Below are 23020 nucleotides of genomic sequence, written 5' to 3' on the forward strand. Positions count from 1 at the left end.
CCCTATCAGACAACTTTATTCTGCTGTCTTTGCATTTTCCGCTGCAAATAGCGAGCGCGTGCATCACTGACACTGCCCTCATCGTTTCGCTTCTCCACTTTCTTCAAGGCATCTTCTACAGAAAGCTCTGAAATAAAACAAATGTCAACACTCAACAACATGTGTAAGAAACTGGCAATTACATAAATGACTAGAGTGCAAAAACAATCCGCAATACCGGATGGCCTTTTGGAAGCCTCTTTCATTTCCCACTTGGTCACCTCCTCATCAGTGACTTCTTCTCTTGCCACGCTACTCAGATCATAAACGTCTACCTCATGAAGTTTAGGCAGCAGATCTTTCACCCACTCGTATCTGATAGGACACGCCGTCCTGACATACACGCGTGATGTCATCAATACGTCATGGAAGAGAATCCAGTCGAGCTCCATCTCCTTTTCAAATAGCTGAGTTCAAAAAATTAAAAGAGAACATTAGAACATTTCAAGTAGACTCGATGAAAATGTTTAAAGAGAGAGCTTGGAATAATCTTACCGACGATGATGGATGAATGTGAACCATGGATCCGTGACCATCCATTGTGCAAAATACCTTTCCAATAGATCTTTAGAAGGGGGAAAAAGGTTTTTGGGAGGTGCGCCAGTGTGATTCTTTAACTTCTGCTTATTGACGTTCTTACAATGTTTGTAAATAATAGGTGCCAAGGTATTTCCAGGGGACAGAGAGATTGACTACCACTGAAGAGTAGTTTTGTGAAATCCATTTTCCAACAGTTATGTTTGGTTGGATTGTCTTGAGTAATTTGCAATAAATTTCTAACATTCATAAGAACACACGAGCAACCTTAACGTTACACCAAAAACAAATGCAACAAATATTAAAACATCCATTATGTAGAAATGATAAGTAAACAATTTGCAAATTACCTTCTGGCAACATTGATGAAGTATCCAGTGCACAGACACCGTCTAAAGAGCACATTTCTATTGCCATCAAATTTCTCCAAAGGGAAATCTTTCCTCTGGAATTATTAAAAATGAAGATGATATGAGGTAATAAGCAGCACGATGTATAAAAACCTCAAGTAATCAAGTAAGATAAGTATTAATGTAAAATACTTGTTGCAAACGGAGGAGGATGTCACGCAGTTGAGTCTCCACATTAAAGGCAGACTTGAGCGCCCTCCAGTGGATCCAATTATCCTTGCACCACACTGATGGTCTCTCACTGGGAATCCAATAGCAAGAAACACGTTTTGTGAGGAAGTTTGAAACAAAGAAATGAAAAACAAATATTCATCTTATAGCAGTGAACGGTACCTAGATTTACATTGCTGAAATACATTAAGAAGTGTGCTGAAATCATTAATGCCGCCACTGCTCTCAGCCAGGGCTCTATGACTCTGATCTGCCATCTTCATTTTCTCAGGATGACCTAGACAAGGCAAGAAGTGCATAAATGTATACTTTTCAAGCAAAATGTCTATAAAGTCACATTTAACGACACCATTCAGGACTGAAAGTAAGTGTTGCAGATCAATAATATAATTCTGGGTATTTGTAACTTGACTAGAAATATTATTACCTGGCCGGATGAAGATGTTCTCTACAGATAACATGGCCGCCACAGGAAGCAACAATTCCTCGCAGCCATGTGAGGCGGCTTTGAGTAGCGCTCTGGTGAGGCCTGGTTGTAGGGGGAACTCCACCATCAGCTCCCCCAGGGGAGTTACACGACCCCTCCTATTACGAAACACAGCACTTAGTTCATCCAACACTGTTTCGCTAACTGTACTCCCCAAAAAAACAAAAAACCCACAAGAGTGTTTACCAGACCTGTCAATAGCATCAAACTGATAGAGCTGTTTTAGAGCCTCCAGGATAAACCTCTCTTCAGGAGGGTCCAGATAAGGAAATCTTTGGAAAGAAATTACCACTCTTAACAACATAGCCTCCATAGTCAAATTTGGAGAATTTCAGCACAGATCGAAACTGTAATTGATGAAATTTGAGCATTTAAATATGGGGGTGAACTTTTATTAAATCACTAAAATCTAAGTTTCTACTAGTGGGGTTGTTAGCGTAGGCAGGTGCCGTCTTCTTTGACTATATCATTTGGAATTATATTCCAAAATACCTGAAGTTAAATTGGATATTGTAATTGAAATTTAATCATTTCGAGGTCATCCACTGCCACACAACGGGTTGTAATCGACCAAGAGTATAAAAAAAAAGCGTACCTAATGACATCATGTACCCCCAGGCACTTGAGTGTGAGGACCACTGAGGTCAAACTCGTCCTCTGGATCTCAGGAATGGTATATTCGGGCATACATTCCTCCCAGAATTCCTTGGTGTAGATGCGAAAACACTTCCCAGCTGAGGTTCTTCCAGCTCGGCCTGCCCTCTGCTGAGCTTCACTCCTAATGGCGGGAAATTACAGAGGAAATGAACCTATAGTTGCTGGCAAAAGAAGAGGCTTAACACATCAAGAAATAGACTCACTTTGAAATGGGAACCACTTCCAAAATGTCCATGCCCACCCTGGAGTTGTGGTTGAGCTGTTTCACAAAGCCACTGTCTATGATGTACCTGAAAGCATAGCAGAGTCACCATAGTTGCGAGGTTGGTTACAAGTGAAGAATGCGTTTAGGCAGCACGCTTACTTTATGCCATTGATGGTAAGAGATGTGGCAGCAATATTGGTGGCAACCACACACTTTCTTATTCCCGGAGGAGGAGGCTGAAAGATCTGCCGCTGTTGCTCTGTGGAATGGACAAACCCGGATAATACAATAAACTGAGGTTAATTTATTTTGTGATCAAGTTCAGAAAAAAAATACCTTTTTCTCAGTCAAATGAATGAAAATGTCATTAAAAAAGATAAAACAACTGCGCGAAAAATGGAAATTGGTGCATAAATATAGAGTATGTTGCATTATCTTTTGAAAATTGAAGTCAAAGGACAACTGTATATTATTGAGGCAATCTCTATACAATGTATAGAATAAAAGAGCATGTGTGACAGGTATTGTAAGCATTTACCAGTCGGCATGGAACCATAGAGGGGCAAAATAAGGAGCCCATCCACTGTCTTATCCTGTACGTCATAGCGATAGTCTATAGACTCAGCTTTCTCAAACAGCATATCACAGGCCCGCTCAATCTCTGACTGACCTGTCAAACAAGAATAGATCAACATAGATTGAAGAAAAAAAAATCATAAATTGCACTAAAGTAAGTAATACATGCCCAGCCAAACTATAACAATGTATAATCCGGAAAATACAGTACTTCAAGAAATACGTGTATCTGACCTGTTAGGAATGCCAGAATATCACCAGCCTTCTCACTGGTGTGAACATCCAGGGCCAGAGAGACCACCTGTGGAACATGACACAAGCTTCATCAGTAATCCTGACCTTCACTTTTGAGGGTCATTGTGACAGAAAGCTGCAGGTCAAAATTCAGGCCAAATCTTCTATGACTATGTGGCTTAAAAGTTGTTTTCCATTTTTCATACAGCTCCAAGAAAGAGGTAATAATAATAATAATCGGACATAGGCCCTGTCGTCATCATTAACAACAAAAGCCTAATTGTCATCACACCCAGAAACTGCGTATGACGAAATTGACTTTATATTAGTTTTTACAATGGTAAATTCCTCTGTACCTCTCTCATATAACCTGTGCTCTGCAAGTCTTTCGGGCCCACAGCAGTACCCAATGTGCAGGTAACAGGAAAGGTCCTTCCAGGGATAGTATACACGGGGCAGTCACCGAGAAAGCCAGAAAGCTTGTCTGTTTCCAGGGTTGCAGACATCACCACTACCTTTAGCGGGAACGCTCGGCCCTTCATAGCTTCAGATGGATTAGAAAAGACCTTTTTCAGTAAACCCAGAAGAATATCCTGCAAGGTAAAGACAATCTAGTTCAGTGTGCACATAATTTCAATATTTCAAATGGTCAGTGAAGCTCCCACCAAGATGATTATTGGACTTACAGAAAATAAAAAAGGCAGCATAAGGCTTATGAGACAAAACTTTATTTTTACAAGCATAATGACGTTATCTGACGTTTTATTTCTCCTCCGTTACTGGAGATGTTGCAGTAACTCACAGTGTTAAGGCTTCGTTCATGGACCTCATCCAAAACCACAACGCTGTAACGAGAAAGACCCGGATCTGCCAAGACCTCTCTGAGCAAGCATCCATCCGTCATGTATTTCAGCTCTGTATCCTGCGTCAATCAAATCATCACATCACTATACACCCACACACAAAACCTTCTGCATACTATAGCCTCTTTGGTGTTCTCTTACCTGTGTTGTGAAGTCATCAAAGCGGACCTGGTAACCCACTTCTCTTCCCAAAGTGCATCGCATCTCATGGGCAACCCTCTGAGCCACCGTGATGGCAGCAACCCGGCGGGGCTGGGTGACGCAAATTTTCCCATTTTTGCAGAAGCCTGTCAACGAAATATTCAATTATCCACTACCCAAACTCAAAAGGATTGATGTTCACACTACAATACGTTGTCAATAAGTACATCGGCAGCTTGTTTACCTGCATCGTACAAAAATTGTGGAAGCTGTGTCGTTTTTCCACTACCAGTCTCACCAGTGACCACCAGAAATGTGTTCTCCTTCACAGCCTGGACCAGTTTAGCTCGATGTTTATAGATTGGCAACTGTTTTGACTCTTTATCTTTCGAGTGTAACTTGGTAGATTTAGACATTACTTCACCGGAGGTTATTACAACGACAAATATAAAACACTATAAAACGATTGTACTCCAAATCAGAGTTCAAGTGATAAAATAAAGAGCTTGGCTTGTCATCAAATTCCTTCGTTTTCAGAACGAAATATGACTGTTTTCATAACTTACTTCCGCAAACTATTGCGGTGTGTGTTTCTATTGGTCGATGAGAAGACGCGTGAAACAAATGGGCGGGCCGAAAATAATAAATATTTTTTTTGTTTTTAAATTGAGAACTGACTAATAGAACAAAATATGAACTCTTAGGAGCAAAGAATTGCAGAAAAACAAGTTTAAATGAGTGGTACAAGTAAAAATGAAAATAGAATGATATTGATGAATCAACGCACGCCTGCTAAATTGTGCGCCTTTAATTACCTTTGGTGATGCGGGAGGATAAGTTCTCTCAAAGAAGATCGCCCACTCCCTAAAAAACAAGTACGGGTAAGCGCAAGTGGTGGCGGATGGATGAGTTGAACATATACCACGAGCAAATGAGCAAATGAGGGACGGGATAATTATTACTAACTTCTGATTAGGGACGCTACTTCAGTTTTCAAATAACTGCAAGTAAACGTTCGCACGATGGCCGCGAGTGGATGGAAAGGACGAATTTTGTCTTTATTTGACTACAAAACGGAAAAATACATTGTAGCTAAAAATAAAAAAGTAGGAATTTTGTACAGACTCTTCCAGTTATCTATCATCGGTTACATTATAGGGTAAGTAAGACATTGTTTCTCTTTGAATGGCCCTGATGTTTCCATTTACAGAAATGTTAAGAAGAAAAATAATTTAGAAAAACAACAGTGAAATATTTAAATGTAAGACCTATCCATTTTTGTATCTATGTTCAAAAATGAAATACATAACTTGAATAATTATAGAACATATTCGAACGTTGCTACCTGACATCCCTATTTTCTTCATCTTAGCCCTCCATGAGTAATTTTGTTCATTCGATGAGCTATATTAGGTGTAAATGTGTTCAGGCTAAAGGAAAAAAAAAATGTAAGTATGATACTACAGTGCTATGGAAAATTATTCACTCCCTTTTCAATTTCACAAATAGTTTTCACTTTTATCAGTTACAATGTTTCTATTTTTCTAACCATCCACAGATGGGTTTTCTTAACCAGGAAGGGCTACCAGGAGAAGGACGAGGCCATTCAGAGCACAGTGATCACTAAATTGAAGGGGGTCTCAGTGACCAACACCTCTGCGTCCGGTGTGCTGGTGTGGGGGCCGGAAGACTACGTCATCCCACCACAGGTAAAAACACATGCGCCCTCACCCTCAGGTGATATCGAAATTGTCATATACATAGGCAAATATAACTTTTTTCATAAACTAGCAAAGATGTCTATGTTAATCATAAAAGACTTGTTTGATGACCTTCTTCTTCTTTACATGCAGGGTGAAGCTGTTCTTTTTGTTGTCACTAATTTCCTAGAGACGCCCAATCAGAAGCTTGGTTACTGTGCTGAGGTATGAATATTTTGCAAGTTGATCATGCATTAAAACTTTGACTTCTAGTATTTTTATTTTTAATATATTCAAATTCAAATATTTAAACTCATGTAATTGCTCTCGGGTGGAAGGTTATCTTCCTTGAGTGAAGTGAGGAAGAATTACTATGGGCAAGTCGATATCATAAATCATGTATTTTATACATTATAGTACAAAAAAGTACTATTCCTGCAGGATAGAAATACTTAAATACTTAAAGCATGGAAATTCTCAATTATTATTGACATCAACTTATCATTTTTCATTTTAAGCACACTTGTTTTTCAATTTCTGATTCCCATGGCTTAATGATGCTATTTTTTTTAAATAATTGTCATTTCATCTTTTCTTCTTTGCCTTATGCATGTCTTAAGTATGTGTGCGAACCCAGCAACTCTTAATATGGTTAGGCAGATTCAGACCACACTAGTTTTTCATCTAGTCAGAAGTTAGTGTAGGTCTTGACTAAATCTAGTGGCACAAATGTCTCAATTCAGCTGTGTGAGTCAGCGTACCAGGAAGTCACTGTGTACTTTCTTAAAAAATTCTTCAGTGCTCATGCGTGTGCCGAGCTGTCACAATGTTTACTTTCAAGCTGCTTTATTTGCTCGCTTGATATTTGATCATCTGGAAAGTATTCACAGCAACCTAGTGCCTAGCGCATCCATGTACTCTTTCTTGGGCAGTGGTGGGCAAGTATGGCACATAGGCTACATACAGCCTGCTGTATAGCGTGATATGGGTTAGTTAAACACACACACGTATTTGATCTTGCACGATTTTGGTCTTTATCTCAGTCACAGATAATTTTCCAGCGCCATACAACAGCTAGAAACAAACAAACAAGTCTCAAGATGCTAAACTTTACTCACATTGCACTTGCACTTATATTCCAATACACTTATTTATTTACTAATTTATGGATTGACTTGATTGGATTCATTGTAAGTCATATTTTATTCTCATTAGTGGTTCTTTTAATCTGCCTATATGAGATGTGTTTAATCTCAAGATACCAGAAGAGAACCTGTGATTTAAAATTGGGGTAGGAAGGAACATCTAGAGTTGTTCACAGTCGCCAATGCCCTTTATAGGAAGTGTTTATCATGGCTGTAGAAGCCATACGATTAATTTATGCAACCATTGATATGATCTATCTCGATGTGCTTTGCAAGAATCATGTAGGCATCAACTTTAATCGCAAGCTTTTGGTGCTTCTTGTGTGTGTTCCCAGAGCACCAAAGTGTTGGATGGACTCTGTCACAAAGATGAGGACTGCATAGAGGGAAAACTAGTAAAGGCTGGCCATGGTAGGACATTTACTTGATAAACTTTCTGATCTAACAGAACACTTTGCATTGCATTCAAATGACAGCCTATGTGAAGAAACGATACCACAGCAGGACCGTCTGTGAGCCTTGTGAGGATAAGTGGTTCAGAAAATGAATGAAAGAATGATGGTCAACATTTGATTAACCCCAGTAAATTAGGGACTGTAGGCCATTGAAATTTGAGCTACAACATTGATTGATTTTTCTGTATTTTTCCAAAGGAATCAGAAGTGGACGATGCATTCGCAGTGATGAAAATTCCAATGGAACCTGTGAAATATTTGCGTGGTGTCCTGTTGAAAGACGTTTTAAACCACAGTAAGAATCTGAGCCATGTGGTTTGAATTTGATTATTCTCGGTCAGCAATACTCAATGTATTTTTTCATTTTTTTTGGTAGTGCCTTCCTCTAATTGTTCAAATTCTCTCACTTAAAAAGAAGAGCGAGGCCCGTAATGTATCAAAAGTATTGCTCAACTATGAGATAAAATGAGACATTTTGTTTCCCCAGGAAATCATGTTGTATGATTAGTTTACAATATGGTGGACCCGTTACACGCAATGCGTCCGACACCCAAATCTAGATGAACCAAATGTTAGAATGCTCATGACTTTCTTTTTTCTAATAGATCTGCGCTGCTAGCAAACGCAGAAAACTTCACCATCTACATCAAGAATTTTATAAAATTTCCCAAATTCAAATTTTCAAAGTAAGTTTTCATGACACAAGATGTAACACAAATCATCTGAAACTGTACACACTGTACTACTGTGCATGCTTTCATTTCCAAGGTCCAACATTCTGGAGACAACAAATGTATCCTATCTGACATGCCGGTACGATGAAAAACTCCATCCTTATTGCCCCATATTTCGCCTGGGCGATATCACCACACGAGCTGGACACAACTTCAACGACATGGCAACATTTGTTAGTGGGATCATTAATAGATAATGTAATGAGGCCCGAAAAGACCTTATTGTTTTACACTAGGGTGGCTCCATCGGGATCCAGATTCAGTGGGAATGTGACCTTGACAAAGGTTATTCCGAATGCCACCCACAGTATGAATTTAGTCGCCAGGACATAGCCACCTCCAACAAGACCATTGCAATGGGATTCAATTTCAGGTTATTTGCCTTTTATTAATTATTTCTTCTTTTGAATTTGTGCTGATAATGAGATTCTTTGTTTCAAACAGACACACCCGTTATTATAAAAATGCAGCAGGTGAGAGCTATCGATCCCTATTCAAAGTCTATGGAGTCCGATTTAACATCATGGTGAATGGAAGGGTAAGAAAAATATGAAATACCATGTATCACACTACACTGCAGTCATTCATGTATTACCTAGTCAATAATCAAACTTTTTTCCTATTTAAACATAGTCATTTAAAAAAGCAATTTATTTCTTAATTTCCATTTTAATCATGAAAGCAAAAGGGTCTCAAATCTTAATGCCAAAACATCTTCAATAAAAAAACCTTTATGTTTTATAATCAGAAGATTTTTGTTTACATAGACAAATTAAGTCACTTTTTGCAAACAAATTAAGTAAGCCATTATTTAAAAATAATCATACATTCACATTGCAACCTGTTGCACATTATAATAATTTGAAATTAAACATTGACATTATAATATTTATTTTTTGTAATAAAATATTTTCCTCATAAAATAATTAAAAAATTCAACAAACTCCCGTGCTAAGCTTTTAGGGCCTTAGTAAAGATTGAGGACATTTTGAACAGTTTAAATTACCCTACAATGTGAGCAACAAGTACAACTTAAAAATAGTAATAGAAAATGAAGCTTTTGTTAAGCACTGAGCCACTTGGACCATTTTTAAATGGGTGCATGACTTGAAGTTACTTTTATTAGTTACAGTGTCCTCCCCTGGTGAAAAGTAAGACTGCAGTCAATTATAAATCGTTGAATTGAACCAATTTCATTTTCTATTATTGGATATTGAGTGCTCACAAAAATCCATCGTGTCTGTCTATCTGTAAGTTTATTCCTTTATTAGAACATGTCAAGCTGCTCATTTAGACATTATTTACATGTGCAAGTAAATTCAAAGTAATTGTGTGACATTAGTCAGGGACTTTTGTATTAAAGAATTCTAATGTTGTTCTCAGGCAGGAATGTTCAATATTGTCCCCACTGCCATCAGCGTTGGTTCAGGGTTAGCTTTAATGGGTGTGGTAAGTATCGCCATTTACTTTTTAATTTTATTCCTTTTAGACTAATGACAGAATGCTGTTTATGAATGAACAGGGCATATTCTTCTGTGACATGATCCTTCTCTACATCATGAAGAATGGCACAGCCTATAGGGAGAGGAAGTTTGAAGGGTCCCAGTATGTTATATGTATACTTTCAGTACCACTAATTTAACTGATGTGATATGGTGATGTCTATTTTTTTCATTCACAGGCAGACATCAGCTGAAGGCAACCATGAGAAATCCTGTCTGGCCTCTTAGTATATATTTTTTTCTCCAATGAACTCAATTTCAATAAAAATCAGAATTGTCTTAAAAGATGGATTATCCCCATTGTTTATCCTCTTGTCTGGGGTGTGTCAAAAATACTCGGAAAAATATTCATAACTCGAGTTTGGTAAATGTTAAACCTTTGTGAGATGGCACACCTACTTTAAAATCCAGGTTATATATATATGTGGTGATGCGGAAGTAAAATAAAACAGCAATTTATGGGCAGAATAATATTGTCGATCTACTACATATTTCCATACTGTGCATTGTTAATAGCGTGCTACACTGTCAGCTACCATGGATGATCCAATTGCATTCAGTTGTCCGAAAACAATAGTGGTAATATAAATAACAGCCAAGTTTTTGTTTTCCTTTCTGCATTCCATTGAAAAGACGCACACCAAAGCTACATATCTGATTACAGATTCCAGTTGGTGGACCATAGAATTTAAAAAAGAAAGTATACAGTGGTGGAACTGAGTACACAGGGAAGTGAATGATGGATTTAGAGGGTGATGTGACAGTATAAAGGTTCTGCAGCTCTAGTGGTTTTCCACATCAAGACTCCGTCAAGACAATATGAAGGTGGCGCTGGTCTCAACACTATTGCTTCTGCTGCTGTGTAGCACTCAAGGTGAGGATTCAATTATTTCAGTGCAAAAAAATCTTAACATTGTACTCTAAAATTATATACTGTTAGTTAACGCATTATCATTTTATCTTTTGTTTTTTGAGCTTTTTTTCCAGAGAAAAAAACAATTGAATCGTTTCATTCACAGTATAGGTAAATATTAAGAATGATAAGTGTTTATTTTTAAACAATAAAAGTATCCTAAATTGGACCATTATTGTAATAATTATGCTCTTGTCTTCGTGTGCGTTGCTTTTTGGGCAAGTGTAGTCACATCATGGATCGGATATTATGTTGGTTTTCTAAAACCTGACCAAATCTAAGGTCTTGCATTATAAAGTACTTAAAAAATATGAGCCACTACTTTTGGCATGGAAGAGGCACTTTACCAGAAAGTGAGTATACCTAGTATTTGCATCTTTTATGACAAATTGATAGATTTGAGAGATGAAAACCATAGTTTTTGTATTCGGAAGTAACCGATGCCACATTAACTCAAGCCACACAATCCAGCCATACATCTTTAGAGCCCTGTCTTGCACATTGAAAAAAACGTAATGACTGTATGTCATTCTTGTTTTCAGTGGTTTATTTGATGAATATGAAGAAGAGGTGAATTTTTCTGTACTCTGTATTCCCACCAGTGCTCACACTGCAATGCTACTTCTGTACGGGTAGTGATGAATTAGAATGTGACAACGTGCAGGAATGTGGTGAAAACGAAAAGTACTGCAAGACCATTGGCTCGGGTTTGAACTCTTCTTTTTACTTATTTGAAAATCCTGAAAGCGGAGCCATGCAGTAATTGGTGTGTCATTTTTCCAGGGAATCAAGTCTATAAAAACTGCTCGGCGACGTGCATCGAAAGCTCTACAACTACCTGCTGTAAAACGGACTTGTGCTGAACAGATGGCATCGTCGTACATCGGCGTTTAGTCTCTCATTAATCAAAGCAAAAAATGCAAATAATTCTAATCAGGGTGGACAATCAAGTTTAGTTTCACTAATACTGTTCATGTTTGTTTTAACATCTCATGTGCTTCTGTATAGCACTCAGTGGACAAGAGCTGTGATTTATTTTATATACACAGAAACATTTAATCCCTCCCTTGTTGCTTTTTGGGTCAGTGATTTTTATGTGGGTCGCTCCTGTCAACTCTGCTGTCAAACTGATTTCACAATAAAAAGACGTCTTTAAATCTGATTATTGTCTTTCAAATGTTCTCCGATATCATGCGATGTAGAAGATTGAATGTCATGAGAGGATTTTTTTTCCAACTTCACTATAACCTACACATCACTAAAACATACGGATATTGTGGGCACAGTAAATAAAAAAGTGAAAAAATATATCTTTTAAAAATTAGATAGTTTGTTTATATATATATATATATATATATATATATATATATATATATATATATATATATATATATATATATATTTGGGGGGAGAGAGATCCTTTGTGATACGCTTTATAAACAATAGTTGATTGAGTACTGCAGAATGTTCAAGTTAACAATAACAACACACCTACTTTCACCCTGTGTCACTGGGCCTTCTCTGGCACCATTACAAACATTATGCCTGTTTTTAAAGAACTGTGGCACCCTATGACAGGTATATCACCATGCCAGAGTTTTCGGACAATAGGTGGCATTACCCAAAAATGCATAGTGAAAGGGAAAAAATTATGTATGAGTCACAGTAGCCAAACAATGCACAATGAAAAATTAAAAAAAAGAAGTATATGTTACACAAGATTACACGTTAACGTAATAGCAAAATAAGGAACAACAGTCAAAATAAGACCAGACCCAGCCAAACTGAAAAAAGTGCCATTTATAATCCGGAAAATACGGTATATCAAGATAAAAATGCAGGATTGCGGAGGTGGACCTTTTGACGTCAGTATTAAATAAAAATCACATTATTTTTATGATTCATCCTAAAACTTCCTCGAGAAACGTGTTACGCTAATGGTCAAGTACTATTCATGCCTATAAATGTGTCCTCAGCTGACACACTAACTGACTTTCACATTGATTTTAATGTGCAGAGTGGAGTCACGCTTCATACCAGAGTGAAAGATCATCCTATACGTGAGGATATTGGTGTATGTGAGTGTTGTTCAATGTGCAAATATGGGTCATAGGAGTTAATCTGTCAAGCTGCTTCTTCTCATCATTAGTTCAACTCAAACTGTAGACATGAATGGTGGCTGGATTAATGGGCATCTGTGGTGAACTAACCTTTGCTCCAAATGTGTAAAGTGGTTCATATTGGTACAAGTGCTTAGCGATGCTCTAAAATGGGGGTGAAAAAGAAGGAATCCACCATTAAGGAGAATAGAATTTCTATAATTTTCTATTTGAAATTTCAAAAATATTCCAGGAAGTTAGTCACTCAGCCTATTGGTCACGCGATACATAGCGGCACCATGTTTTTCCTGCACATCCAGTTTGAAAAGAAACCATGCGCCAACATGGTGGAGAAACAGCAAGACGTAATTAAAATTGATATTGAATTTAAAATGACTAACTCATGCTCCATACTCCATGGACAAAAGCCAATATTTATCTCAATTTGTAGAGAAGTATTGCAATATTAAATAACAGCAGTATATTACTCTTTGCGTAATATAATAATAAAAAAATGTATGTTTTGTGTATACAAAACAATCCAGCATTGTAAAAAGCAAGACATAATTCAAATTGATATTGAATTTAAAATGACATACCCATGCTCCATACTCCATGGACAAAAGCCAATATTTATCTCAATTTGTAGAGAAATATTGCAATATTAAATAACAGCAGTATATTACCCTTTGCGTAATATAATAATAAAAAAATTATGTATTGTGTATACAAAACAATCTAGCATTGTCAAAAAATCTGCACTTGCTATCAATTTTCTTTTCATAAAAACACCTTATTTTGAATTACAGTTACCTATATGTGGTGTACATAATATTCTTTTAACAATAAAAACACTTCAATTAAAAAGGTGTAGTTACCATTGCAAAATGGTATGTTCAACATTTAAAAATATATTTTCAATATTTTTACATATAATCAGTAAAAACAAGGAACTCAACCCAATGATGCATGTGCTGTAAACTTGTTAAAAATAATGGAATAATATTGATTTAATTTCACTTACTAAGAACGGCTCTACTTCTCGAAATATTAAAAATATTCGATTTTCATTTTGTAGATTTCCATCATTAATTGCCTATGATTTTCCAGATGAGAATTATTAAGGAGTGTGCAATATTTATGGCCGGAAGGATAGTAAACAAAATAAAATGTTTGGTCAAATTGTGTCTCATCTGCTTGCTAGACTAATGGTGGTCCATCTATTCAATTGGATTAGAGGAGGGATTTCACTGTGGTATTAATCTGACAAGACAGCAGCCGGCCACCCGGGCTGGACTCATACTGTGTTGGGTTTTACTGCCAGTGAGTGACGCTTGCTTTGCTGCTACACTGCCATCAAGAAGCGACATGAACCTGTTCTGCTTCTCATTGGTAAGAATGTCCTGGTGTTTGTATGTGTTATCTGCCATCTATTCAGATTTATCTCCCCCTTGAGCAAGTGTTATATTTAAAGTTATGCATGGGGCATGGCTATTTTGGGCATTGGGAAGGGGTCCTGTCATATAGAGACCCACTTTGTTGTTTTCATTCTTGTTCACTACATTACATGCTATATACTATTTTTGTGCATAGTCTTACTATTTACTATATCCTAAGCGTGGCATGAGTTATTTAATTCTGGTATTTAGTGCACTTTATATACACCTGTATATTGCAGTAGGATCCAGAAAATAGTACAATATAGAAATAATTAACGGTAATCTTAATCTTGTCAAATAATTGACAGTTACTAATTTGCTCAGTCTATGTCACTTCTGTTCATTAGAATGGTGTTGCTAACCAATATGGCGGCACCTACTATTAAATGATCTTTGAAATTGAATTATTAAAGACCAGAAATATTCCCATAGTCTCTAATGAGATAATTTCACACATTTGTATGTGTGCACGTGTACTCATGTTTACGTGAGGTGAATTGATAAATTGAGTGAAATCTGCCACGATTTTTAATGTCTTCATTTTTTTTAAAATTCTAAAATAAATGAATTAAAATGGAAATTTTTATTCTACAAATGAACTTCCGAACATCTCAATTTTAGGTGTACTTTTTTGCAGCAATAAAACTGTCTGTTTTTTTTAACATTAGGAGACAGGATTAAAACATTGCACACAACTCTTTTAAATCGGAATATATTAAACCAATCTTATAACATATCTTTGTAAAGGCAGACTTGGTGATACAGCTCCAATTTCAATTAGATTTTGCAAGTGCACATATTGTTGCAGCCTGAAGAGTGTATGCTGCACGTGGCTGGTCTCATTTGAGCGCAGATGTTAGGGTTGTGCATCAGTAATGAGGATTACTCTTTAACCTCTGGCTAGATTGTTTTCTGTTACTTCACATCATGTGCACTATTATTATTATTATTAGAAACTGGATTTGGCAGGAGACAGAAAGGGGAACTATAATTCAGACAATACATTTGAGATATATGATCTGTTCCAGTTGTATAATGATGAGAGAGAGGAAAACAGCAATGTGTTGCATTGTGATTTCTTAGTGGACCATGTCGTTACGTGGGCAGAGTGAAAACTGGTTATGTTCCTGAAAAGAATGTGAACGAGCCAAGCAGGTTTTTAATCCACAATCAAAGCTCTTCGGAGGAATTTCAATCCATTCCGACATCAGGGCTTTGGGGCAGAGTGTGCATTAATATCCCGAGAGACACATCCAATCCTCAATATTGATTCTTTGTGTCATGTTACTATGACATCAGTAAACATGCCCTTCAAAATCAAACATGCGCCGTTCTGTGCCAGTGGTTGACCTCGAACTTCTGAATAGAAAAAACAAAAACAACAAAAAAACATTCCCATGAACAGGCATGGTAAGCTGGTTGAACACTAAATTGCTCCTAGAGTGTGAGTCTCCTTGTGCCCTGCGATTGGCTGACCACCAATTCAGGGTGTCCCCCGCCTGGTGGCATAGATAGCTGGCATAGGCTTCAGCACCCCCTACGACCCTTGTGAAGATAAGCGGTTCAGAAAATGAATAAATTAATGATAGATAGATAGAAGTACCCTCACAGTCCTGGGGTTTGAAGGTTCCATTCCACCTGATTCCTTACTGTGTGGAGTTTGCTTTTTCTCCCTGTGCTTGCATGTTTTTTGGTTTACTGGGTACTCTGCTTTCCTCCCACTTCCCTGAAAGATGCTTTGTAGGCTGGTTGTACACTCTAAATTGCCCCGAGCTAAAAGTGTGTGCGTGAAGGGTTGTCCGTATTTTCGTGCACTACAATTCTCTCATCTCATCTCATTTTCTGAACCGCGCTATCCTCATTAGGGTCCGGGGAGGTGCTGGAGCCAATCGGTGGCCAGCCGATCGCAAGGGCACAAGGAGACGGAAAACCATGCACACTCACACCCATACCTAGGGGCAATTAAGAGTGTCCAATCAGCCTACCATGCATGTTTTTGGAATGTGGGAGGAAACCCACACAGGCCCAGGGAGAGCATGCAAACTCCACACAGGTGGACGTGACCTGGATTTGAACCCAGGAACCCAGAGCTGTGAGGCCGACGCGCTAACCACTCGCCCCACCGGGACGCCCAGCCTACAATTGACTGGCCACATTCACCCACCTGTAGTTATCTGGGAAGGGCATGACCCTTGAGAGGATAAGCGGTATGGAAAATGAATGAAGGAATTTATTGGAAGTAGAAGATATTAATGTGGATAAACAGTGTATGACATGGCTGGAAGCTCAGAGGTTCCACCGAATTATATAATCTGTTGTCTACCCTCGGGTAAATGATTATTTGATCATTCAATTTGACTCTTCCGATTTACTATGTCCCGCCTTTAAAAGCTGCTTTATCTGAACACTGTACTTCATGGGTAAAAGTCAGTCAGATTTAGCAAACAGATGAGATTAAATCCATTCATAAATTAGAGTGGGTTAAAAAAAAGTCACTAAAATGGCGGCGTCTATCGGAAGGATGAGGACAATTTATCTCAAAGTAATTCCCACAGAAAACAAAGGGACGTTATTTAATCTTTGGGAGAACAATTGTTTGTCTTTAGCTGGATAACATCTTAATTGATTAAATGTGTGTGTATTTATGTTCATAACACCAGGAGGGCTCATTGGACAGCCTGTATGAAGCTGTGCAGACCTCTGGCGAGAACCCCCCGCGACCAATCCCGAGCCGCTCCTCCAGCCGCTCGTGCAGCCCGGCTCTCTTGCTCCAAGAAAACACGAAATGGAGGGGATCTGGAAGATCCATTTCTATGGTGAGAGGCGTTCCAAGTGCTCGAGGAATTTAGAAAGTAGGAGCGCACAATGGTTGCTTTTCCAAAAAAGGGAAGTGAGGAAAGCACCTCTCGAAGGAGCAGACAAAGAAGCATCCGCTCAACAGCTTGAATCATATGAAACAACGGTTATGAAACCATCACAGTGAAAGATTATGATTAACACATGATTACTTTGGCACTACTGCATACATGTAAAGTATACCCACTGCTATTAAATAGTTCCCAAAGTAGAATATGTAAAACATATTATGTGACACCATAACTTTTTAAGCGAGGTGTAAAATCCTTTCAAATTGTGACATCATCTAACATTCATTATGTCATGTTTTATATCAGGAAATGACAACAAAACAAGAAAGCAATGCTGAGAAAAAGAAAAGAAGGTAAGCTCCCTGTTCCTACATACTGTAGTATCAAAACATATTTGAGTTTGCTCCCAAAGGAAATTTTGTCCAGCAAATTGTATTAGACCTACTAAATAAATCAGCCTAGCATGCTGGCTTGGTGCCTATGCGTTGTCCTTCATGATGGGATGTGCGTGCAAACGGGCAAGCCAAAAGGGTTTCCCACATGGCTTGAAAGGCCCTATGTTTATATTCTCTGGACACTAATGCTGTAAATCCTCCTCATACCACAACAGACCAGCTCTAAAAAAGCAACGCAATCTCTGCACATCCTTCTTTCATCTGTACGCAAGAGTTCTTCAGAAGGCACACTCAGTGCTTGATAGAAAGCGTTGTTACTGTGCAAGATCAATTCTGAAGATTTAGTTTTTCCAGCACAGCAATACAGAATATAGATCAAGCAGATTATGGTTTCAGGACGGTTTAACTAAACAGATTAAAAGCCCACCTACTTATCTGACAGACTCTGCCATACACCTTTGATTTAAGAACGTATGTGCCTTCTTGCTGGTCATTTTTAAGGCCTTGTACTATGTTGTTAGTTCTAACACGAAATTAATACAAGTAAGAGAAAAAAATATATATAATTGATGTCTGTTGATTGTACTTGCAGAACACAGGTATCCAAATCTGCTTCAGACAATGAAGCATTGGGTAAGTTGAACTAGTTTGTTTTTATTTGCTTTTGTTTTTTACGGAGACAAAGTTTTTGCCTTTGAGGGTGGACGTAGAACAGCATTGCAAGTGTATAAGCAAGTTAACGACTGTTAATATTAAGGCGTCAAAACAGCAACACACAACTGTAAAAACAAACTAACGACTAATCTACCTGACACTTTAACACCAACATGGATAGCGATAATGGCTTTAATGAGACATTGCATCACTTCAAATGACATCAATTCTCAAGAAGACTAGTCTGTTTTGGATAAGAGTAGAACGCAGATGTTCGTTTGCTCTTTGTTAATGACTCGCTCTGCTGCCTGACTCTTTAACCGAAATCCTAAACATTTGTGATTTGTTGGCTGCCTCCCCCCCAGCAGATAACGCCTGTAATGCGGCAGTGTGGAAGGGTGCCAATAGGCCAGAAGATTTAGTTCACATCAGCAACAATCATAATGAAGGTAAATAGGGAATAAATCAGTTAAGCTCTTCTATGGCCCAATGTTCATTTGGGCTCCCAACTGAATGGTCCGCTCCTCCCTTCGTCCTTTTTGTGTAAAATGTCTTAAAAAGCAATAGTGATCTATAATAGACGGACATCTGCTTACGTTTAAAGGATAACATAGCTTACTTTGTCATTCTAAATTGCGGTTTCCTGGCAATCGGACTACATTGTACATAGCCATTCACCCAAAGTCAACCAGGATTGGCTCTAGCTCACTTATGATCCTAGTGAGGACAAGCAAAAACTGGATTGATAGACAATGTTTTCGTCAGCCAGAAAGGTGATTGGTGATACCTATTGTTTCAAATACCATCTGTCTCTCTCTTTTTAGAAATGAAGAGGACAAAACACAGAGCGGATGTGAAAGGAGGCAAATCAGCACATCATTCAGGTGCCAAAAAAAGGGATAAAAATCCTCCAAGTCAGGTAAAGTATTTTGTCACTGCGGTGTTTCAAAACCGTTTAAATAATTTGCTCCAATGTCCAAATTCGGCATCAAACATCCATGTTTTGTTATCAGTTTGGAGAAAAATAAATAAATAAAAGCAAACTATACCTAATTTGTTAGAGAGGGGGAAATCTTAACTTAACACATGACCATTTGGCGAACTATCTGAAGTACTCGCATTTCATTTGCTAAAATAGTAATGGCATTTAAAAATGTCAGTGTGCTTCAGAGAGGTTTTTAAATACATATGTGAGATAACATTCAATACAACTGTTTTGGGTCTGGTGTTGAGTGACCAAAATGCCACAAGAATTGAACATAACTTGTTGATTGGGTTTTAATACAGTGCAGATGGTCCAAAGAGTGACACTGCTTTGCGTCATCGCTAAACCAGGGCAAAAGAAAGAGCTTAGAGCCCTTGTGGCAGGTCACGTAGAGTGCGTTCCTGCTGGAGCTAATAATATTAGGAAGCCAACCAAAACAGACAAGTGACAGCAACCTATCACTATGCCCACTAAAGATACACATATATTTTAAATGTATTGTTCTAACAACACATCTTTTCAGAACACAAACACCAAAAGAGCCACAACGGACTCTAAACAAGTAGCCAAAAGGAATCAAAAACCTGGGAAGAAATCAGCTGGAAAAAATGGAAAAGAGGGGGTGAAGAAAAGTGAAAATATCACAGGTAACAACTACTAATTTAGTATTTTTGTCTGTAAGTTGGAGTGCATTTTTATTTGGCTTGTGCACTTTAGCTTTTATTTTTTTCAGGAGAAATGTGTACAAAATGATCTTGATGGAGGTGGTAAATATATCAGTGAAAACATAATGCCTAATTGCAAAAAAACTGTGAATCTCTGTGTCCAAATACACAACGAAGCCTAAAAGCTCACAAACAGGACATATTGGAAAAACAGCACATCTATAGAATTTGCTTTAACAATTTTGTTGCCTGTAATTTTCTGTTCATGGGAACTCATGTTATTTAATTCTGTGTTCCTCAGTGCACCCCCCAGGAGGAGACACTAGTCCTCTCATGGGGCCACTCTACCTGAATGTGCCCCGCAAGTGTGACGGGAGGCCCTACCCGAATAAGTTCTCCACCCTTCCGATACAAGATACCACAACTCCAGGCCACTGCAACGACATGCTCAGCTTGCCTGGTGGTGCCACACCTACGCACTGCCACAACCAGAACCAGCGCTGGAGCAACCCGACTGACAACAGTCCCATCTGGGGAACTGTCCTGCATACGTGCCGCAGACCGCTCACTGAGTACCACGTTTCCCCTGATGAATTCAGTCTGCCTCGTGGGAATGAGATGCAAGAGGAGGAGGACAAGGATGGCAACTTGAGTATGAACTGCAAACTCCATATTCCCCCAAAAGTGACACGGTCGTTTAATGACTTGGATCTGTTGGAACCCAACGTAAGTCCCACCGCAACGTGAAAAACAATGCAACTCATACAAGTAAATCTTTGTTTGTTTTTTTGCCACCGCAGAGATCCTTGAGTCCAATACTATATTACCTTAAACCCAGCCCAACTTTGAGTAAAAGTTGGGCTATATTGTCGTATATCTTTCAGATAGCAACGACTCAAATTAGTACCGTGACATGTTAAGATGATAAATCCTTCATTCATTCATTGATTCATTCTCAGCACTTCTTATCCACTGATAATCACTTTTCTCTCCCTTACAATGGCAAAGACAAGAACAGGATATAGAAAAGAAGTCAAAACTATTGTAAACGATCAGACTGATTTGTGGGTCAGATGTAAAAACAGAGGAAGATGGCAAGAGAGAGGGAGAGAAAAACTGTAATCTGGATTGAAAGGAGGTTGCGCCTGATTGCAAACGCAGGGATTAGGCAATTGTTGTTTTACAATTCCCTGTTTTTAACAAGCGAGCTTTTGAAACCCGTCTGCATTTCAATGTCATTTATTGACTACGGCATCTTGTGTTTTTCCATTGTCATGAATGAAAATTTTTTAAAGGCGTAGCAAGCGACCGACGGAAATGGATTTCGACATAACAACCACTTTGAGCATCAGCACTTCCTCAAAGGCAAAGCTCAACATTAAGAAATGAATAAAGAAACGCAAAATCTTTAGGCATCATGTAACCTTAACTACTTTCCATAGGTCTATTAAAACGACAAATTGAGAATTAATTTTTTTTAGAATAAAAATAAAAATTAAGACGACTGATTTTTAGCCACAAGATGTTAGGAATAGACGAGCAAGACTCAATTGTCTTTAAGGTTAGGTAGGTAGTTTTTTCATTCTGTTTTCAATTTCAAAAATAAGAAGCATTTTACTAATATCTACCCAAAGTGAAAATACAATAGAATATAAAAAGAAATTTAACTGGTGCATTGTGACGTCACTTCACCATTGCCGTCATCTTACCCCAAAGTTGAATGCAATTCTTCCTGGATGTGATGTTGACGTTTTTAGTCAAACGGGGCTGCGGGGGCCTCAACTTTTTTCTTTCTAAAGAAATTCTGCAACGACAAACACAAAGTCAGTTGCTTCACTTCCTGTGTGTTGCAAGAAAGTCAGACATACTTCCACAGCATCAGTGCACACTCGAGAGTCAGAAGACTGAAAAAAATAAAGAGGTGAAACAATATCCAAGATCAGTCAAGTTTGAGACTTCATTTGAGGGCAGAAAAGAGAAAATGTTACAGAGGGCAGCTTCCAATGTGTCTGACAAAACAAAGAGCAGCAAACCAAAGGTAGGAGAAGACATTTTTAGTGGAATATACATTAGTAACAATTCAAGGAAACAATGTTCATCAGTTGAACATTGTCTCTAACAAACCCGCATTTTTTAAAAAGAACCAAAAACAGTGAATTTGATCAAAATTAGGGCAAGGACTTTATAGAGTTAAACCTTCAAACTGGCTTGTCTGTATTTTTGGATGGCAGAGGACAATGTTTATACTGTCATTGCATTAAATCAATCCGCTGGGGACTATCGAGGAGCGCATGGCTCATATTTAACCCAGGATTTTCCCTGGGATTACTTGGTTTATATAATTATTCACTGCTCTGTTGTGCGGATGACGCAAGGTTTGAGAGAGATTATAATGACTTTCAGTTTTATGAAAATTTCGGAATGAAACATGGAAGATTAACTCTGCGAGAGAAAAGCAAACGCAAGCATGAGAGCGTATCGGTAACTCTGGTTACTGTATTCGAAAACTCTTCAAAACACTCTCCACAAAATTCCGTCAACCTTGACATTCAATATGAGAGCCGTGTTGAAGTCATGTAAAATTGTACTGCAGAATACTTGTAGTTAAGTCTAATTATATTGCTTTAATAACTATTTTAATTGAGGGTTTATAAATGAAACAATGAAGACTACAGAGCCCAAAGCAGCTATTGTGTAATTAGACTTCAGAGTGTGTGGACATGCTGAATTTGAGTAGAATAATTATTTTTTTATTTCTAAATAATGAATCTCCTTCACAGCGTTCCACAAGCTTTGGCAGGTTTGATGGGTTCAGACAAAACCAGTCTCCAGCCAAAACAGAGGAGAATGGAACAGATATGGTTTGTACATCTTTATTTTTGGACCGGGCAATAAAAATCCTCTTTTAAATAAAAATCCTCAATTTTATTAACTTATCTAAAACAATCAGAATGTACAGTATTTTTTTTTCTTTTAGCGGATATGGAGTACTGTTATAATATTACCTAAAGCCAGTTTTGTTTTCTGATTTTTTTGTTCTCCTTTTCGGAATTTGATACTCTTGCCGACTCACTCGGCGCAATAAGTTTCTAATTAATTAATTAATTAATTAATGTTGTTAATCAACCTTGGGACAAAAATAATAAT

At 37.9% G+C, this 23020-nt stretch overlaps 3 protein-coding genes and 1 long non-coding RNA gene across 8 annotated transcripts in view; 3 read left to right on the plus strand and 1 right to left on the minus strand.

Annotated features, from left to right (window-relative positions):
• dhx40 (DEAH (Asp-Glu-Ala-His) box polypeptide 40) overlaps window positions 1-23020 on the minus strand; it is a 27907-nt gene continuing 4887 nt past the window's right edge. Inside the window, exons 4-21 of one of the 3 annotated variants that reach the window (XM_077611896.1) lie at window positions 21583-21677; window positions 5136-5184; window positions 4321-4466; window positions 4119-4238; window positions 3673-3909; window positions 3317-3383; window positions 3045-3176; window positions 2666-2765; window positions 2505-2591; window positions 2240-2422; window positions 1836-1916; window positions 1585-1742; window positions 1320-1434; window positions 1119-1227; window positions 927-1021; window positions 535-604; window positions 218-446; window positions 1-127 (exon numbers count right to left, since the gene is read on the minus strand). In XM_077611896.1, coding sequence (XP_077468022.1) covers window positions 6-127; window positions 218-446; window positions 535-604; window positions 927-1021; window positions 1119-1227; window positions 1320-1434; window positions 1585-1742; window positions 1836-1916; window positions 2240-2422; window positions 2505-2591; window positions 2666-2765; window positions 3045-3176; window positions 3317-3383; window positions 3673-3909; window positions 4119-4238; window positions 4321-4383 — 1968 coding nt within the window. In that variant the 5' untranslated portion in view covers window positions 4384-4466; window positions 5136-5184; window positions 21583-21677 and the 3' untranslated portion in view covers window positions 1-5. Of the gene's footprint in view, window positions 128-217; window positions 447-534; window positions 605-926; window positions 1022-1118; window positions 1228-1319; window positions 1435-1584; window positions 1917-2239; window positions 2423-2504; window positions 2592-2665; window positions 2766-3044; window positions 3177-3316; window positions 3384-3672; window positions 3910-4118; window positions 4239-4320; window positions 4467-4564; window positions 5108-5135; window positions 5185-21582; window positions 21678-23020 lie in introns of those variants that run through there. The other 2 variants (XM_077611895.1, XM_077611894.1) reach the window with 2 other exon arrangements.
• LOC144083811 (P2X purinoceptor 5-like) lies at window positions 5018-10139 on the plus strand. Its single transcript, XM_077611909.1, has 12 exons — window positions 5018-5479; window positions 5879-6029; window positions 6174-6245; window positions 7501-7576; window positions 7819-7915; window positions 8226-8306; window positions 8389-8527; window positions 8591-8727; window positions 8799-8892; window positions 9738-9803; window positions 9877-9959; window positions 10036-10139. Exons 1-12 carry the CDS (start codon window positions 5343-5345, stop codon window positions 10082-10084), a joined length of 1182 nt encoding a protein of 393 aa, XP_077468035.1. The 5' UTR covers window positions 5018-5342; the 3' UTR covers window positions 10085-10139.
• Window positions 10563-11931, plus strand: LOC144083812 (uncharacterized). The gene is made up of 3 exons (XR_013303637.1): window positions 10563-10730; window positions 11372-11476; window positions 11553-11931. It is a non-coding gene; the product is annotated as an uncharacterized LOC144083812 (long non-coding RNA).
• The window catches only part of samsn1a (SAM domain, SH3 domain and nuclear localisation signals 1a), a 12769-nt gene continuing 3884 nt past the window's right edge, over window positions 14136-23020 (plus strand). The window contains exons 1-9 of one of the 3 annotated variants that reach the window (XM_077611897.1): window positions 14136-14260; window positions 16968-17123; window positions 17481-17527; window positions 18162-18202; window positions 18589-18672; window positions 19048-19142; window positions 19732-19855; window positions 20175-20599; window positions 22654-22734. In XM_077611897.1, the coding sequence (XP_077468023.1) occupies window positions 14237-14260; window positions 16968-17123; window positions 17481-17527; window positions 18162-18202; window positions 18589-18672; window positions 19048-19142; window positions 19732-19855; window positions 20175-20599; window positions 22654-22734 (1077 nt within the window). In that variant the 5' untranslated portion in view covers window positions 14136-14236. The remainder of the gene's footprint in view (window positions 14261-16967; window positions 17124-17480; window positions 17528-18161; window positions 18203-18588; window positions 18673-19047; window positions 19143-19731; window positions 19856-20174; window positions 20600-22653; window positions 22735-23020) is intronic. The other 2 variants (XM_077611898.1, XM_077611900.1) reach the window with 2 other exon arrangements.

Source organism: Stigmatopora argus, chromosome 10 (assembly GCF_051989625.1).
Source record: "Stigmatopora argus isolate UIUO_Sarg chromosome 10, RoL_Sarg_1.0, whole genome shotgun sequence".
NCBI lineage: Eukaryota > Metazoa > Chordata > Actinopteri > Syngnathiformes > Syngnathidae > Stigmatopora > Stigmatopora argus.

Excerpts from the sequence above, each read along its gene's own strand:
- LOC144083811 (XM_077611909.1), top strand. The coding sequence starts at position 5,343 with ATGGCCGCGAGTGGATGGAAAGGACGAATTTTGTCTTTATTTGACTAC. Across the intron at positions 8,307-8,388 it reads CCCAAATTCAAATTTTCAAA|GTCCAACATTCTGGAGACAA; the intron begins GTAAGTTTTCAT and ends TTCATTTCCAAG. Across the intron at positions 8,893-9,737 it reads ACATCATGGTGAATGGAAGG|GCAGGAATGTTCAATATTGT; the intron begins GTAAGAAAAATA and ends TGTTGTTCTCAG.